At 36.9% G+C, this 19442-nt stretch overlaps 1 protein-coding gene across 12 annotated transcripts in view; it reads left to right on the forward strand.

The window, feature by feature from the left end:
• Positions 1-19442, forward strand: part of ERC1 (ELKS/RAB6-interacting/CAST family member 1) — a 302298-nt gene that overhangs the window by 163223 nt on the left and 119633 nt on the right. For 10 of the 12 annotated variants that reach the window (XM_055808142.1, XM_055808144.1, XM_055808146.1 and 7 more), the window contains 2 exons: positions 1878-2013; positions 18500-18631. In XM_055808142.1, the coding sequence (XP_055664117.1) occupies positions 1878-2013; positions 18500-18631 (268 nt within the window). The remainder of the gene's footprint in view (positions 1-1877; positions 2014-18499; positions 18632-19442) is intronic. The other 2 variants (XM_055808147.1, XM_055808151.1) reach the window with 1 other exon arrangement.

The raw sequence follows: 19442 nt of genomic DNA on the forward strand, positions 1-19442 counted from the left end.
TATTCTGTTTGAAAACGTGTCAGACCATGCAGGACATTATCTACTTCAGACATACTTTGATGAGGTAGTTGTGTTTATTAATATTGTTGTCTCTTATCTAACCAGGAGATTACAGTAACAGACCATTTTCTCAACAGGTGAATCTAGGTTTGCAAGCTTATAAAAAAAATTAATTCCCCTAATAGTAATTTAGAAGTTGAACAAGAATTCTTATATGGAATTTAATGTGTTGGGCTGACACATTTTCATTTTCAGCATTAACTTAGCTGTACTGTCTATGTTTATTTTATTGGACAGATAGAACAGTGTATTGTGCAAGTTGAGTTGGTGCCAACATAATATTTCCAATAAGTTGTTTAATCACTGAACAAGTCTGCTTTCAAACTGGGCAATGTGCCCATTGCCAGTGTGCAGCACTTAGGTTAGAATAACTTAACAATTATATTGGTTGTGTTTAAAAAGCATCCTGACTCAAATCAGCTGTAATTTTGAACAAGGTAGTTAAGTATGCCAGTAATTTTTTAACATCATCAGAAAAGGACTTTCCTTTTTTTCTTGGTCTCTGGAGGCCATCAGCACTTTTTCACAGTAATAGGGGTCTGTTTAGCACCAAGGAAAATTTGCTGTCTTTGCAATTTTCCCAGCTACAGTTGGCTTACATTGCAAAAAGCAGAGCCCAGTGTTGAACCTACATTTTTTTGGAAGAACTCAAAGTACTGACTAGCCATATGCCACATAATTTGAACATACATATTGCAGAGACATGTTCTTGATCATACTTTTGTTATGAGTTCTCAAGAAAATATTGAAGCAGTCAGAGTTGTTTGTGATCTGTTCTAAAAGTATTTCTGAAATACAGAAGAAACATTCTTCCCTCTCTGTGTGGATAACATACCAGATATGAAGCTAGTATATCATTCTGCTTTCTAAACAGTAAATTAAAGAGCTGTCTCTACTACTTGTATGATGTTTTGGGGAGCTCTTGCGACCAAAGAATCTGTCTTTTATTCCAAAATCCAAACTCCAGATATAATTATGGAGAAAAGGGCTGAGGAAGCAAAGCTAGCCTGTTTTGTTTTGATTGGACTAAAAGTTTAGACTTAAGCTCTCTGTGGTCAGGAGACTGAGATTAAAGGCTCTGTAATTAGATTCAATACTCTATGTGTCTTAATGCCCAGAAAGGCCAAACCCTGTCTGCAAGCAATGGTAGTTGCCAGGATCATCAAAAATAATTCATAGATGCAAGTGAAAAGGAAATTATGCACGTTTTCTGAAATATTTTGTTCTTACATGATCTCTCTTGTTTCTGTAAAAAAGAAAGGATAGGAAATCCCTCAAAATACCTACTCAACAAGTAGAGCTTGAGGTTGAAAAGAAACAGTTCTACTTCTGGAAATAGATTGTCTAGGTCTTGTAGGCAGTCCTCTATGTTCAAGTCATGTTTCATTAGGTTTTCTTTTTGATCCTTCTGTATCTTACATTAATGTATCTTACATTAGATACAGTGGTACCCAAAACAAAACAGGCCTTTAGATGTCTGCATTTTTTACATGTACAAGTGTGTGTGAACAAGGAAAATATTTCTGTCGCAGAGTGCAGGTGCATCTTTTGATTAATAGTTTATACCAAATAATAATTAAGGTTTTTGTTCCAGAAATGTCTACATTTAGTTTAATAGTAATTAGCAAAATGAAGCATTCTTTTGGCTGAATTAACAGGTGAGATTAATGTTTGAGGATAGGTTTGATGTTGGTGACCTTCTGCAAATGAAGTGCTGGTATGTGAGGGTTCCACTCTTCCCCAGTGCAGCTGCCCAGCGCTGTGGCTGACGGGAAGCGTACTCTGGAGTGCGCTCTGACTGCTCTTCTTCTTTACAGGCAAGTTAAAGATCAAAATAAGAAAGTAGCAAATCTGAAGCACAAAGAGCAAGTGGAGAAAAAGAAGAGTGCACAGATGCTGGAGGAGGCCAGGAGACGAGAGGATAATCTTAATGACAGCTCCCAACAGCTTCAGGTAACACAGGAATTGAATTAAAGCGATTTGGCCAAGCAACCAGGCTTAGCTACCTCGCTCTCTGCTGTACCTCCTGATCCGTTTTCATAGCTTCTACTTAAGAAATTTGTGATTGATTGTTTAAAAGGACACATCTATCCCTGAGCACTTCAAAGAAAGCAGCCTCTCTCAGTTGCCTTCAGAGCTTACTCCATTTTCATAAAAGGGAGCAATAATCTTAACTGTCAACTCAGTTATGAAGTACATCATTGAAATAACTTTATTATTTCAGTACTGTGATTGGTGTGGCATTTCTTTCTTTGCTGCTTTTCTAACACCTTTTTCTTTAGCTGTTCTGTGTATTTTCCCTGCTGGTTTTACCTTACATTGGTGCCTTTTCTTCAGTAAATGAAAGATAACCAAGTAAGTATTCTTATAGTAAATTTGAATTATTGTGGAGTAACCGGAGGACCATGTTTTCTGTGTTTACTCATCCTTGTTTGACAGTGAAATCCTACTCTACCTCATGAATTCTCGGTATGCTTACTAGTCTGTTTATTTCTGAAATGATAACATGCTGCTGACTCATGGATTTATCTGGTTACCTCAGGTGTGCCTAGGCATATGAAAGTCACCAGTAGGAAAGCAAGTCAAGTATTTTTCAATGTGCTGTATATTGATATTAGCTTTAGATGGTTTATCAGACTCTTAAGTTTTAAAGTGCTGTTATAAAAATGTTAAACTATTGCCATGAAGTAAAGCAAAGACACCGTGATGCTTGTTGAAAAGATAATAGATATTTTGCCTGTTATTTCTTTAATTTACAAAAATAGTTTTGTTTTTGGTGAGTGAAAATAAACACGGGAACAGTAATCTACCCTTGAGGTCTTTAAAATTATTTTTTTTATATCTTTAGAAAGCAAGCCTTCTCCTAGGTGTTCTTTGTTATCCTTGGTTAAATCCTGTTTCTTGTTACTAGCTATATATCTTAATATGCCTACAATGAAGACACAGAATAAATCCTAATAGTTCACTAGCAAAGATATATCCCCTCCTTAATTTAAACAGATACTTCTCTACTCTGTTCTGTGGAATTCCAGGGGGAAGGTTTCAACTCTTTAAGAACTTTTGAAAGAACCACAGAAACATGTGTCTATGTGGAATGCTCTCAGATGCACCATTTTGTGGTTTTCCCCCTCAATTCCACTTCTGTATGTGCAGGGCACTGAAATAGTTAAGATCCAAGTGTATGAAAATGATTTCATGACTGCAGATTTTATAAAAGGCGGGGATGTGGGATTTCTACATCTGCTAATGGGTTTTGTGGCTGTAATGCTATGACAATCCACAAGGCTCTCGTTATGTGACAGCTTAAGTTTAAATAACACAATCCTCCTGGTATTAGTGAAATATCTAAAAATTCCTAAAACTAATACAATATTTGGTTAGATTTCCAATCTGCGTTTTGAGTAAATCTGTGGTTTAAGGTTGAAAAGATAAGTGGTACTTGACATTTGCTTTGCAATTACATGCATGGTATATTTATTAAATGACACCATTCCACAAGATCATCTTTGTTTTTGTGTAGCGCTTTCAGATTTTAAAAGGTATGGCTTTCTTTTCTGGCTTTTCCCGCTCAACTATTCTTTCCCTTTTCATTTTTCTTACTTTTACACAAATGGAATGCCTGAAATTCGTTTTCTCTCAGCTCTTATTTGCATACTACAATTGCTCTCTCCCTTTTTTTTTTTGTTTTAAATCCTGTTAAAACTATTTAGTACCAGTTTCTGATACTTCAAAAAGATTGTGCAGCTTTGGTGGCAGCAGTGAGGCAACTCAGAAATTAGGTGGCAAAAAATGGTGCTTTGTATTGGAGTTCTTTAAGAATGTATAGCTGTCCTTACAATGTCCTATCCAATTCTTCACTTACAAAGTTATAGCAGTAGAGAGGTCATAGATACAAAGCTATAAATAGCATATTTAGCATAATTTTACTCTAAATAGTTCCTCTTTTCTTAATTTCAAATTAACCAACTTACATCTTGGAACAAGAAGCCAATAACCAGTTGTCTCTTTTGAAGAAGCCAAGTTGTTTGATATTTCTCTCTCTTTCTCCCGTGTTACTTTGTTGTAGGCTTGTGGTCTAACAAAGCCAAAGTTGGGAACAAAGATGTCATCAAAGTGTGCAATCTTATTGTCTTTACCCTTTTACATTCAGCTTTTCCAATTAGAGATGTCTACACAGCAGTACATACTTTTTTCCACTTTGCTTATGCTGTGTTTTATCGTGCACTGGTGTCTGTTGCTTTCTATATAATTATATGCAAGCATTTCTAAGATTAAAAGTAGACATTATTAAACGCATGTAAGAATTTAAGATTGAAGTGAGATATGGTAGTCAATACTGAAATGTGTTAGTTACCATAGTACTAATATTATTTGATTTTCCCTAGTGCCTTTCCTGCTTTTGTGAACCTAATTGTCCTGTTTGGGTGGGCTCAATTTTAGAGAGTCTTTCCCCGTATTCAACATAAGGCTGAAGGGAATGCTTTCATTCAGAGATGAAAAAGGTCTGTATGCTCTAATGAAAATATGAGGCTAAGGTAAAATATGGAGTGTTTAATGACAAGTGACAGGTTCAATAAAAACTCTTTCCTTTAGAAGAGCCCTCTGCTTGTAGCCTCCCTCTCTCAAGGACTGCAACGTTTTGGTTTCCTGGAAGTAAAATTTACACAGGACCACATTGCAATTACTTAGTTATGGAGACCTGTCTTCTCCATAGACTCAAAAGGGCACTGCCTTATAATCGATTAACAAAAAAATAAAATTAAACATGAGAGGCTCATAGATTTTTGTTCTGTTTTGTTTTGGTTTGGTTTTTTTTTTCTTTTTTAATGCAACCATTGTTGGCTTTGGGGTCAGGACACAGAAGCACTAATTTCAGATAATTTTGGTCTTGGTGGTTTTGGCTGGAATTAATAATAAGACATTATGAAATGCTTAAAAATATATGATCTGCATGTTCTTCGGTTGACTGTCTGCAATCCAGTCAAATAAACACTCTCCCAAGCACATACTCCACTCCTCCTCTCTCTGTTCCTTACAGGCATGTGGTTTCTTTTTTCCTGAGTCCAGTAACAAAATGTTCGTTTATTCAGAGAGCTCTGATGACGGAAATTTTGTGTTTTGGGGAGTGGGGGAAGAATGAAAACCATAATGTCTCAATTCTAGTGAGATGGATAAATGGCTTTCCAAATTTGTCTTTTCCTCCTGGGTTCCCTTAAACCACAACTCTCCAGAGATCTGAGAGGTTAACGAGTGTCTGGTCTATAAGCAGGATGAAAAAAACAAGCTGTTGGGCTGGAGTAGAAAATTTTTGCTTCAAGTAACTAAAGCTTGGCTATTGTGAAAAGGAATTGATACACTGCCTTGTGAAAAGGAATTGATACGCTGCCTTGTCCTGGAAAGATAACATTTACTGAAATTTCATGATATTTCAATGGGTACTTGGAATTGACATCTGGAAGGTAGTATGCTTATTGTTTTCTTGTTCTGTCACTCCAGCATCTTCCAGAGTTTTTAGGAGGAATTTTCTGTGTATCTTGTGGCATGGAGTTGTGGACTATTGGATCTATATTGCAGCCATTATACATCAGTCTCTTAACTGCTGCTGACAAACTGTATGTCCAGAAGCTATGTAAAACATACTTGAACGCTTTAATGAACAAATGTAAGCCTAAGTAAACTTCATGATGTTTTTCTTCTTTTTCCACACCCAAGTTTAGATAATTCAGTGTATAATTCCTAATACATTAATTATATATGCAAGTATATGTTGTTTGTTTCTTGTGATTATATGATTATTTAATCATATTTAGCTTTAAATAGGGAAAATAGCCTTCTAGAGGAAGGATCTGAAGCTTCAGCATAAACAAATGTGCAGGTTTTTGTTTAATAATGCTTTTACTGGGGTCCAGTCAGAACTTGATGAAATGGATAAGTAGCCAAATACCTTCTTATCAAATGAACCTTCTAAATTCATTGAATACCAGTCTCAGTGTCCCAAGCCTGTCAGTGTTTAAGAGGCATTTGGACAATGTCCTTAACAACATGCATTAACTTTTGGTCAGCCCTGAATTGGTCAGGCAGTTGGACTAGATGATCGTTGTAGGTCCCTTCCAACTGAAATAGTCTATTCTATTCTACTCTAATTAACTATTTGTTATGAGGCATCATAGCATGTACATGCAGTCAATGTCAACGTCGAAAAATGTGAAAGGCGAAGTGAAACCCAGTATATGTGATCTTAAATTACTGAAGAATTTCCTCTTGACATGCTATGATCGGATCCTGAGAGTAGGGTGGCTGAAGGTGGGGTGTTTTTTTTTTTTCTGGTCTGTTGATGGTAATACCATGCCATGATGAAAATGATGGTTTGTCATCTTCCAGCTGTTAATAAAAGAGATCATGCTTCCCTAATTAATCTGTGAACTCGCTTTTGGGACAGTGTGTACAAAGCTTCTGAAGAAATGGTTAGATTTAAAGAAAAGCTTTCCAAACTCGAAAGTCAAAAAATTTCTTCTGTAACTTTCTAGACACCATCAGCTTTGAAGCGAATTGGTTATGCTAGTTAAATGGTGTCACTTGTTTTCCTGGGATAAGTGAATTTCACGTGCTGAGTTCCGGCTAATTTCTCTTCCATATAGACCACTTCCATATCAGATTCCAGACTTGCCTGCCAGCTGAGTGACGTGTACATTCTTTACCCCTTGGATAGCACAGCTCAACATGTTAAGGCCCAGGAAACTGTCAGCTACTTTGTTTCAGCCCGGTAGAAATCTGTTCTTGATTGCCGTGTTGCATCTGCAGGATTTGTTCCAGGGAACAATCTGACATATCAGACCTGTATTTTCTCATTGAGCTCTGATACATCTTTGGGAATTGTACAGATCAAAATGTTCTTTTTCCCTCCCTTCCTCTCCCAGTACTTTTTAGACATTAATTACATCAGGGAGTAGTTTTGGCCTCCCTGTCCCCGGGTGGTTCTCTGTGCTGCTCAGGCTTAGGTGTTAAGTGTTCCTTGGGCCTGACTACATGCCATTAGCACCTATGCAGGTGGCTGTAATTTCACTAAATGGTGAATTTCACTACTATTGAGTTCTAGGTCACCATCTGTCTGTCATCTAGGACAGAACTCGTGACATAAAGCACTGAAAGGATATGTGTTCACTTTGCAGTCAGTTTTTAAGAAATTTGTTAGCGTTTTTTGAAGGGCTATGTTTTTCTTGTCAGTCACATAAGGGATGAAACTTAACATTGTTACATCTTGTTAATTACGCCAAATGTGATTCTGAGTTCAAACATGATGTGAATCACTTTTGTACTGTCTGTCTGTCAGTATGACATAGGACTTTTGGTAATGAAAAGGGAGCAGGTAGGAACAAGTGCAGGCTCTAAAGAACAAGCATACCTCATAAAAAAGTCTTAAAATGGAATAAATATGTGCAAATGATTCCTCCTATTTTGTTTGTGCTAAATGCAGTAATAGCCAGTAGGTGGTTTTGGGATTATCTGACCCTCCAACCCTTTCTCTGAGAGATTCTGTGACAGCTGGCTGTGCATTAGAAAACAGGATGTACATATGCAGGAGAGACTTTAATATGCATCATGATTTGTTAGTGAGGTAATATTCCAGTAGCAATTTTAATTTCCATCAACTTTTACAATATGTTACAGAAAATACAGTGTTCCACCAATGTTACATTCTATACTTATTTGCAGGGTTGTGATTTTCAGCAGATGTGTGCAGTCACTGTAGACACAAGCAAATATTTGACGCTGGCAGACACTTTGAGAAAAACTAGTTCTTGTTCTTATCATGTCATAGCTCTCCCTGTCAAGAGAGCTTTTCCTAACCTTCGTGGATGGCTGGGAGAAGTTTCAAAAATGATTACCTTTTAGCTAGGCTTTTTGTGACTTACAGTGAAGGCAGTTTCTCAAGGAGGGGATCTTAATTTGAATTGCAGCCTTTTTTTCAGGAACTCATAATTAAGCATTTCTGGATATATCTACTTCTATGACAGACAATGTATGATGATGAATAAACAGTCTCACTTCATATGTTGTTATATCTGTGTGAAGCAATATGGTAGTTACGGACAATACTCTTCTTCATTTGTAATGCTCTCTAATGGAAAGAAGACTTGGGCATTTTCACAGTGTTAATACTGTCACAATTTTTACCATTTAACATCACAGAAACCGGGCTGGAAAAAAAGCTAGTTCATTGAACAGTGGAGAAATACTGCACAGTACCTAAAATCAGTGCATGATATGAACAAAAATTATGTTTTCATGTAAAAATTAACACTGTTGGATTTCTGTCTCAGCAAGATAGTGGTGCCCATGAAGGTTTCTTCTCTGTTCCTCTGTTGAAGTCATAAAGTACAACTTTATTTTGAGGAAGGGGATGAAGACTTGCTAACAGATCACCAGAAAGTAAACATGACAGGATAGGAAAAATATCTTGACAACAAGGAATGACGTCAAGCCCTGTAGGATCTGCTCACATGAGGTCCTGTTCTTAGGAATATTAGTCATTTACATCTCTTATCCTTTCACATGTGGATCTGATGGACTTTGTGAGACAGTAATTATCCATTTACATAAAGGGAGCTCATCAAGACAACCATTGTACACATTAAGCCTTTAGAGTATTTACCTGGGTCTCTTTCTAATGCGTTTTCCCAGTTTTCCATACAGAAATCTGATACCTGTTTCTCCAAACAGCTGCATACAATCAGAGTATATAGTAGTATGAGCAACCATTAGAACAGTGTAAATTTACCTCTCCCATTTCTTAGTTTTCTTGGATTTGTGAGATGTTGGTGTTTTAACATTCTTACAATGTGAGCTGTGAGCCACAAGCAAACTGTGGGGACAGCCCTGTCTCCAGTTTTAGCAAGGCCATTTTTTCTGAACGTTTATAAGATCTGACTAACTTCATTGTTCATGTGTGCAGTGTTTCATGTTGAAGCAACAACAAAAATAATATACTTTTAGACATGAAGATGATTTGTCTCAGAAACAGGTTACTGTTACTATATGAATTGTTCAGTTGTGTTATCAAGAAGATGCAGGTTTTTTCTCTGTCTAAAATATACTATACATTTCTGAATATCAGAATAAATATGTGACCTTGGGTTTAGATTTGATATGGCAGTTCTTACAGAGACAGAGTCTGTCATTCTATGTAGCTATGTTTATGACATTAAATACGTTGTTAAGGAATTACTTTCTCCTGTGTCTGACCAAAAGAGAGCACTCCTTGCAGAATACTTGTAACCATAACATGTATGGAAACTAAGCTTGAAGAGGCTTGACATTTGGAATGGATAAGCATATCCCTGGACAGACACTTAGCCATCTGCTCTATTTGTTTTCACTTTACAGTTCAGTTTACCATACATTTATTATGTTCAGGTTAGATGTATTCACTGCCTTCACATCTTTAAAAAAGATGAACCATTTGACTCTGTCTTCTTTTATAATGTAAAAATACAGTTTTGAACAGACAGCTGGAAAAATTTTGTGAAAGTCGCTATTTACAACTAGCATTAGGCAGTCTCCCAATTATCCCAGTATTTCCTTAACTGCAAATTGAGATTTGTAGTGAGAGAAAGCCATTATATGGCTTGAGAGTTTTTAATAGAGGAAAGAGGACTCCCTACATCCTAAAATTTCTCTGTGATCCATCAGGAATATTATTCTCCAGACACACTTTCACCCAGTCTTTTCTGCAGAAACATTAGGTGTCAGTGGAAGATGAAACCTGCTATTTGTACTCTATTGCCTGTTTGGCAGGGAGCAGGGTTGGTACCCTTTATGATATGCCAGAAACTAAGTACAGTGAGGACTGGACAGCTGAATGCATGCCAACAACCTTAACCGCTAGATGTTTTTTGCATGGATTTTTTTTTCCCAAGATTAGTATCTGAGTTCAAACTCCTTTCCTAAAAACTGTCAGAGAGATTAATGTCACTGTTGACAACATGGTGTGGTTCCTGTGAGGAGGTCTCTCCTGAGAGCAGAAAACATTGCAGGCCAGATTTAAGCAAAACAATAGGAGTACATTCAAGGGGAGGAACAGTTCTCTTTTCATTTTGGTGTCTGATTTCATGAGCCTCAGAAATGGCAATAAATTTGCATTTTTTCCTTTGGATTTCCCCTCCCCCCTCCCTTTTCTCTCTCTCACAAGGTTGTTGTTTGTTTGTTTTTTTAACTTGTTGTGTTGAAAATGGTTCCTAACTCATCTCTCTCCAAGAGTAAAAATGCCCAGTTGCTGTGGCTCATTTCATAGTCTCATTGTTTAATAAAATTGCTATTCTGCCTTATTCTTGTTTTGCCCGATAGAAGAGGAAAGGGGATGGGGTGATGATAGGGACCTTAAGACAGACAGAATTCAGAAAGTATTTTTAAAAAATAATGCACATGGAATTTTTTTTAGTTCTGTACATGTGGCAACAAATTCTTCAGCATTTCCTTTTAAAAATTTCCTCTAATTCATTTCAAGTAGTAATAAACCTAATTCGCTTAATTCTAACTCACTATTATTCCTTAATCTTGCTTACTAAGCTGCCAAAATAGCTGTCACCCTTAAACTACTTCCCCATTCCCACCCCCCCTATAGAAATAAGCCTATTCTATCTTTAATTAGCACTTTTCCTATTAAATTTTGCTCTTTGGCTCAAATTTACACACCCATAGGATTTTATCAGAACTGCCCTTACTGTGATGTGCACATATTAGCTGGGATTGAGGCTTAGGCTGCAAATCATGTATTCATAACTGGCAGAAGGTTCTAAAATACCAAAAGTCAGCACCAGTCCTTTCAGCTGTTGAATTTTGTTTGAGGTACACTCTGATCTGAATGCAGGTGTTGGGAAAAAAGTAACTGTATTGGCATCACTTAGTCTTTTACTGACGATTAAAGGAGGACAGTCTCCTTAACATTCTAGAAGGTGTCTATAGTCAAAATTCATCAACAAATTCAGTTTAGGACATTGTGTTGTTTTTGTTGCTGGTGTTTGAATTCTACCTCAGTCTTGATATCTTTGAGGTCAGTTGATTTTCCAAAGCAAGGAGTGAAAAGCAAGGGAATAAAAGCTAATGGAATTCAGTGTCCCAACAACAGTTATCCATGCCCTTCTAGGGCACAGCATTCTTCTCCATGCCAGTCACCACCCAGGTACTTTTCCTCCTTTTGAAGAACCACTGAATATTCTTAAACAATAAACTTTTTTTGCATTATAAGTGCACATGACTTGACGTTCCAGTGCTGTGGAACAGATACTGTTTTATGGTGAGGTAATGTGTCTGGGTAAATGTCAAGTGTAACATTTCTTGTGAATGAGACTAAATTTCTCTAAATTTCTGAATTTTATTTATTTATTTATTCAGGATATTTAAAGGAAAGATAGCCTGCATAGCTCTACAGGTATCTCCTAACTCTAACTCATGGATAAAACAGCAGATAATCAGTATGACATTAATATATGTCAGGAGAAATGAGCTTAAATATGCTTACCAGCAATGGTTTCTGATTTATCTATATTATCATAGGCCAACAATCTTGGAATTAGAATAAATAGTTTCATGAAAACATTATTGCTTAGCAGAACTATTAAAAACACAATGTTGAGAAATATTAAATGCCAAAACAGAAAATGCTACTATGCCATGATATACGTCAGCAGTGCATTCATCTTGTGAATAATGTGCAATGATGTGGGCCATCCACCACAGAAAGGATATGGCAAAAGTAGAAAAGGTAAAGAAAGGGAAGAAAATACTAAACATAAGGACAAATTTCTGTTCAAAGAGATACTAAATAAATTTTAACACTTGAACATGAAAAGAAAAAATGAGTGAAGACAAGAGCCAGGGAGTACTTTTTCCAGCTTTGCAGGCTGAGAACAATAGATGATCATTTTGGAATATTTAGGGCTAAAGGAAAACAATAACTATTTTTCCTCTGAACTAATCTGAGCTTTTATAGAAACAATTGGAATTTCCTACAAAGTGAGAATCTCTCAGAATGTGAAGAGTTTCCACTTTCTCATCCTTTTGGGTTTTATGCCAGTGAATTTAAGTTGTAATTTTTATATTGTAATGCTGTGTTGCCTGTTTTAAATGATAGTACCAGTGTAACACTGAAAATACACCAACAAGAAGCTTTTCTTTTCAAATACTTCATTTCAATATTTTTAAACTCATTTTTTATTGTGTTAGTAGCTAAATGTCCAATGTTTACTTTTTCTGAGTATTCTGTTCTTATTAATTGTATGTTATAGGTTTCATGTTCCATACATACATATGAATTGACTGCTGCTGCACGCCTAAGTCCTTCTGTTCTTCCTGATCCTTTCCTGCTGAAATTTTTTAAAGTTTCTGTTATTGTGTCCAAGTCATAAGTATATTTATTTCTTTTCTTCGAATGTATCCTTAGATTTTAGATACAGTGGTAAACCTGATCTGTGCATTTGCTGGTAAAGTTACTGAGAACAGAAACCAGATTTTAATATTTAAAGCAAAAATTTCCTTATACATATTTCATTAGTAGCTTGAAATTAGTAGGTTGAACCAAGACAGATATTTTCCTTGAAATTAGCTTCACTTGTCGCATCTGGCTTCCAGGGCAATTGTGGGTGGGTTGGGTGTTCCCAGATAGTGTGAGAAATTGTGATAATTTAATTCTGACATGAAATTGTTTTTATGGTCTCTACTTTGAAGTTGGGGAGTTAGGAGAACATCTGTATGGCGTGAAATAATGTTGAGGATTTTTTACATTAAGTAAAATTAATAGTGGTTAGCAATAGCATCTCTAGACTGTTAACCCTATCTCAGAACTAATGGCTGCATTAAAGAAAACAGTTCCTAGCACAAATACAATAGCTACTCTACTATGATGAAAATCAAGAAAGAGACATCAGAGATTAAAATGAATGTATGAGACCAGAGGTGATTTCAGGAATTCCCTTTGAAATTGAGAGTGGGAGAGATTCAGTGGCATCAACTGCTGAGTAAACATTTCCTCAGTGGTGGTGTATCACTAGCAGGTTTTGTCATATGTTCAGCTATGAAAAACAGGGAAAACAAGAGAAGTGAACTTCTATAGCTAGCTGTCTATGTGTGCTGCTTCTGATGCTCTGTTTTTTGCTGAATGATTGAAAATGAGCAAAGAAAGGTAGGCCTTACAACTACTGTGATGTATTCGTAAAATGATGATGCTACAGCACTGGCACTGGCAAGGAGAGTTCAGAGGAACAGGGCTGTACCAAGGGAATAACATATGGGTTTGAGGTTCATATTAATAGTGCACCTAATTAAAACTGCTTCTGTTTTTTGCTGTAATCTCATATCAATTTAGGAGTCTTGAGTCATAGTATTGATTTATGTGTGAAAAAGAAATCTTTTTACAGCAGCATTTCCCCAGTTAGCCTCTCAAAAAACCAAGCAAAACAAACACACATAAACCCCCATAACAATTACAGGTATCTATGGCTTTTTGCTCACTTCAGAACATTTTCACAGCTGTATTGTCACCCTTGAGTCTCATTCCAGTAGTGCATGCTGTGACCCACTGTGGTTAGATAGAAGCATAGTCCCTCTAGGTTTTAAAAAATACAGATGTGGTAATTTGCAACAGCTGAAGCAAAATGTTAAAGCTGTTGACACACTGTGTGAGCTGCTAAATGGTAAACCTGGTTGTTAGTATTGGCAAAGTACTTCAATCAGTTAAGGCTGTTGCTAATGAAAAGCACCTATACAAAAGCAACATACCCAACAGATTGCTGTGTTGGGAGTGGCAAGCTTAGAGTAGCAGGAAAGAAGTGTCAGAAGCATGGCAGCTATCAGGAAGAGACATTGCCTGTTTCTCATAGAAATAATCGATTCCTTGTAGGCCTGTGTGTCTGTAACTGTCCTTTTCTGCAGGTTTTTACAAGTATTTTTCAGAGAAAAGCAGAGATTCATTAAAAAATTGATTTATTTTCATCATTTGTCCTCTTCTGAAGAGTAGCCTTCCAATTTTGGGATAGCATCTTTCCTTCTGGGTTCAGCAGTGCAGAAATCCACCTTCCATAATTTAGTGAGAGTCTTTTGGTAGACTCCTGAAATGGCAAACCAGAAGTCCTCAGTAAAGGGCTGACTACAGTAGAACTAATTCTTCCTCTTCTCATTTGGTACTGGTTGTGACCAAAGACAGGATACAAGGGAACTTTATGGAAGAAACTTAGTAAGATTTCAATTTTTCATATTAAACAACTAGCATGCGCTTTAGAGTTGCAGTTAATCAGGTCTTCATATTTTTTAACTGAACAATTCCTAACGTTTGTAGATTTACTGCCTCCAAATGCTGGTGAAGAATTTGTTCTATCAATAACTAAATGCCAGTTTGTATCGTGGGGGAAGCTTTAAGTAGTATTTGAGGCAGCTGACAGTCTGGAGTTGCCAGGTTCTACTTATCTAGTGGAAGGTCAATTCCCAAAGGAGGATTTTTCTTTCTAGGGAGAGTTTTCCTCAGTCTAGAATGGACTGAGATCATTATCATTGGGTTCGTTATCTAGGTTATAGCTTCTTCAGGAAATACGTGATTAGAAAGAGGAATAGTTCACAGGAGTAGGTTTTTGTAATGAGGTAATAATTTCACTGTTTGAGACTGTAACATTTACAGTACTGTGTTCTTCCCTTCTGGTCTATGAAAGCACACAGATAGAATGTGCTATTATGTTAATTATGTTAATTACAGGGTTATATGAACATGATTTCTCCATACCTGGGTGACGGGCTAGTCCTAAAAATGTTTTTGACAGTTAAAAGAAGCATTTCATTGCCTTCTCAAACTGTTAAGTAATCTCTCCTGAGAGTTAACTAGAGAAATCCACCTTAATTCCAATTCAAAGAGTGAAATTAGGCCATAAAGACCTTTGTGAGTCTAGTTCAAGACAAAGTTACCAAGAAGTTTGCCAGGATACCTCAGATTTAATTGAACCTAAATGCCTCGGTGAAAACATATATCCTGTTTCATGCACTTTCATAAAACTTCTTGAGAGATTACACATCATATGAATGCAGGGTGGATTAAACTGATACATCCTCTTAACATGCACACTTGGACATCCTACCACTTCCTTCCTGAAGTGAAAGAAAAAGCCCAGAAATGTGCATCAGTCAGTCACAGCTCCTTTTCCTTTCAGACAAATGTATTGGAATGAGTTTTTCATAGGAATCAGCTACAGCATCATAGTATAGGTAGCAAAAATTTTTATTCTGCCTGAACTCTTGGCATTGCCACAGTGTCAAATGGGTTTTTCATTTTCTTTGCGCTGCCACCAGTGAGCATAAAGGCAGAGCTATCTCCTCTGTCCCTGTTTAATTCCACCTCTGCTGCACAATCTCATGGATATGGACATGGGATATAGGAGGAGAGGGAGGGAGGGAGGCTCACAGACATATTTGGGTAGATAATACATCTTGAAGAGTCCACTTAATGTACAGGTAAGTAATACCTTTTTTTCTGAAGTCATCTGTATAAGCTTCATGCAAGGAGACCGCCACCTCAAGTTGTACTCTAGTCCACTGCTTCAGAAGATCAGTCACTGCAGGGAAAAAATTATATCTGTAGTTATAATTAACCGATTTTTTCTCCAGACTTTAATGCTTATCATAATAAAGATAGAACACTTCATTTATCTAAAAAGAGGAAAGCAGCAACAGCAACACAGATTCAAGGTCAGCATGAGCCTGTCATGTTTTAGATTTAGAGCCAAACAACTGGAAAAACATGCCGGTACATGCCGGTATGTTAAAAGGCAAATGCTGGTTTGCTTTTATTTACTTTTTCTCTATTGGTATGTTTTGTCTGAAACAGCAGCTTGTATTTTAAAAAATAATGATTCCAATGCTAATCAGTTAGTCATGAATCAAAGAGCTAGAAATGAAATTATTATTTAAAAGTGTCTTGAGACTATTCTGCAGTAGTGGAGATGCTCTCTGGCTAAGCAACAATCTGCTACTCCTGCCAGGCATCCGTGTGGTTTTGTAAGGTGGTTACACACATTGTGACAGCATTACAAGAGTAAACTTGCATGTCTTTTAACTAGATCTGTCTGAGACAGAAAGTGAAAACTTGTAACTAATTTCTTGTTGCTGGATGGGTTATTAGTATTAGACTAAATAAGATCATTTCTAGGCAATTGGTTTAAGTCAACACCAGACTTCTTTAACATGCAACACTCTTGCATATATGCAAAAGGTTGTGTATTATTTTAGGAAAAGTAATTATATATATATGAATATAGATTTTCAAAGTGCAGGTAATGGGGCACTGCCTTATCAGTTTTGGTACCACCAATTGCTCTTCCTCCTGTCCCTCAACAGTTCAGAGTACTGCATGGTGTCAAGGTTAATACAGTGTTGAATTCACTTCTTAAATGTTTACCTGGGATGAAGAGTGGACATACCTTATGTGTGAGAGTGTTTTATTCTGCATTCTTATTTTAAAGCAGTTTCCATTTTACATGCAACTGTTCAAATGAACCATTCCCACTTCTCTTGTTTGAAATGGACAGCTATACTTCCACACTTCCTTGGCTATCCATGAATAATATATCAAGAAGTACAGTCAATATGTATTGTGTAATGCAGATAGGCAAGTAAATACTTCTCCTGTCTGGCATGGTTAATATTCTGTACTGAGGTTTTTTGTAAACTTGTTATTCATCTTTTTGATGAGTCTTCAGTTAGGCTAATCATAACTATGAAGTCGTTTTGGAAGATATTATCAGTGTTTCAGAAAAATTCGAAAAAGTATGAAAGCATGTTCTGCAACTCCTATTTTTGAAATTTAGACCTCTATTTGCTTCTTTAGAAATCAGCAATTCCTTGCCCTGTGAATCCATTTTGGAAAGTAACCATCAGCAGAAAGCTCCTTTCCCTGCAAAGCATAACAAATACTGTTGCCTGAGCTAGTGGTTGAATACTAGCCTTTCTCTACACAAGAGCAGTGGTGCCAGAGGTCTTGCACTGGTCTGATACAAAGCTTTGCATCTCTGCTGGAACACTGTCTTTGAAAGCGGCAGTTTTGGGACTGCCAGAAATGGCGTTCATACAGCAAGTATCCTTGGTGATGTATCCCAAGTCCTAGAAAGAAGGAATTAAGGAATAAGTCAGGTTCATTCTTTAAAATCCAATGACTAATTTTTGCATGATGAAGCTTGCAAGGTCAAATTTTTTCCAAGTCAGTCATCTCCTTATTCTTTATATGGTGTGAAATACTGTTGGAGAAACAGTGGAAAATTTCAGTCTGAAATACAAAAGGACAGAAGACAAAGGAATAAATCTAACAAAATGCAAGATGCAAAAAAACAAAGGGAAACATTTTTGATTCTTCCACTGCTACTGAGATGGCTAAAAAGCCCATGTGGTAACTTAAATGTGCATTAGTATCTCATCTGAACCCTTCAATTTAAACCCATCTGCAAGACAAGAAATGCAGAAGTCTTCCATCAAGCTGCTAACTTCTGATGGATTTGTTAAGCAGACATGGTCCAAGACATTAATATGAACCTCTCAAGACAGCCTGCTTTGCAGTCTTTTGTCCAAGTTGCTGCAGCAGAAGCAGGAGATACATATGTATTTTCTTAGCAATATTAAAGTAAGGAGGGTGTCCTTTACAAATAACAATACCATTAATTTTGTATATAATTTTTCTAAGTTACAGTGTTTGTGTAAACCAATAAAATGTTATATTTTCTGAGGAGCAATACAGTTTTCTTCAATGGTCTTTAAAATATTTTTGGACACCTGAACTTGCAACTGTGAAGATGCTCTGAATTGAAGAATAAATTCTAAGGGAGTCTTGATACTTGAATGTCTGAGATTCAGACAGCCCAGATGAACCCTTCATAATTTCTAGAGAATTTTTGATTAAAAACTTCCTTAAAGACTTAATCTGAACAGTGGGAAAACTGTTGGGCTAATGTTTGCTTCTCTCCCCCTTAACCTGGAAATGGCAAATTCCAAACTGCAGCACTGTTTCCGTTCTTACCACACCTGCTAGTGAACGTGTGAGCCAATGGGCAGCACTGAATGCCTGCTACCTTCCCACCAGTTCTGGCTTCTATGCTTCTTTGGAGCTGCTTACTAATCTTTATTTACCAGCAACCCTTGCTTATCTATGCTGTATAATCAGGACTGTGGTATGTCCAACCCGGAGGGCAAGCACTCTTGCTTTGAGGTCCTGCTCTACTTGCTCTCTCCTTCTCTTTACTGTAGTCTTCCTCCTACTCTTGCATCACTTCATCTTCCTTTCCTTTGTGTGAAGAGAATTTGCCTGCAGTTGTGCCTTGGGAGGGAGAAACACATTTTGGTTGACATAAAACTTGGTTGATTAAAAGGCTATAGTTCCAAACAAGTGGTCTTCACCTAGTCTCCCATCATTTTCCAGGACAATCTACGTAAAAAGGATGATCGGATTGAAGAATTGGAAGAGGCACTCAGAGAAAGTGTTCAGATAACTGCAGAGCGGGAAATGGTGCTAGCACAAGAGGAGTCAGCCAGGATCAATGCTGAGAAACAGGTCTGCAATCTTATAAAGTCACTGGTAGTCCTCTTAGGAAGGTAACCAGACAGTAAAGTACTACTTTCCCTGCTTTACTGTGAAACACAGATGGTTTTGTTTGATGATCCTGTATCTCTGTTCCAACATTATTTCATAGGTAAGATCTTCTTGAAATTATAAAGAAATACAAGGTATCCTGAGCTTTACAATATTAAGTAGCAACTCTTCTGATCTGTCTTGCCTGTCAAAGCTATCTTCCTATGTGTAAGCATACTTAGGTTCACTGTGTTGTTCATTGAACATATTTAAAGATGATTATTGTTATTAGGATAGTTGTGTTTATAGGCAACAGTCTCATTGCACTGGCAAAACAACTGGGCAAAGAGACAAATCCCTTGGCCTGAGCCAAGCATACACACAGTAAATACACACTTGTGTGTTGAAGCCACAAGGATAAACTTCTGTGCATGGACTGATTCTGTGCTACTGACATACTCTGAAGAATCATCTGTGTGCCTGATTTTAACTCAGGTAAGTGATCATCAAGAAAACATACCATAAATAGGGAATAAAATTCCATGAGATTTTGATAAAGCTGTTGAAGTAGAAGCTGAACCTGGCATTCTTACTGTGCTTTTTGTGAGCCTCTTCAGTGTTTTTCACTGTTCCTTACTTAACTGTAATTAGCAAACAGGAGCATTTGGTCAGTTGCATTGCAATGGAGTGATCTCCTTCTCTTTGTTATTTGAATAAAATAGTTCTGACTATTTAAAAAAGTTCTGAGTGCACTTTAAAATGTTTTAAGAGGTTTTTTCCAACATGTGTTCTT

Source organism: Falco peregrinus, chromosome 6 (assembly GCF_023634155.1).
Source record: "Falco peregrinus isolate bFalPer1 chromosome 6, bFalPer1.pri, whole genome shotgun sequence".
NCBI classification, from domain to species: Eukaryota; Metazoa; Chordata; class Aves; order Falconiformes; family Falconidae; genus Falco; species Falco peregrinus.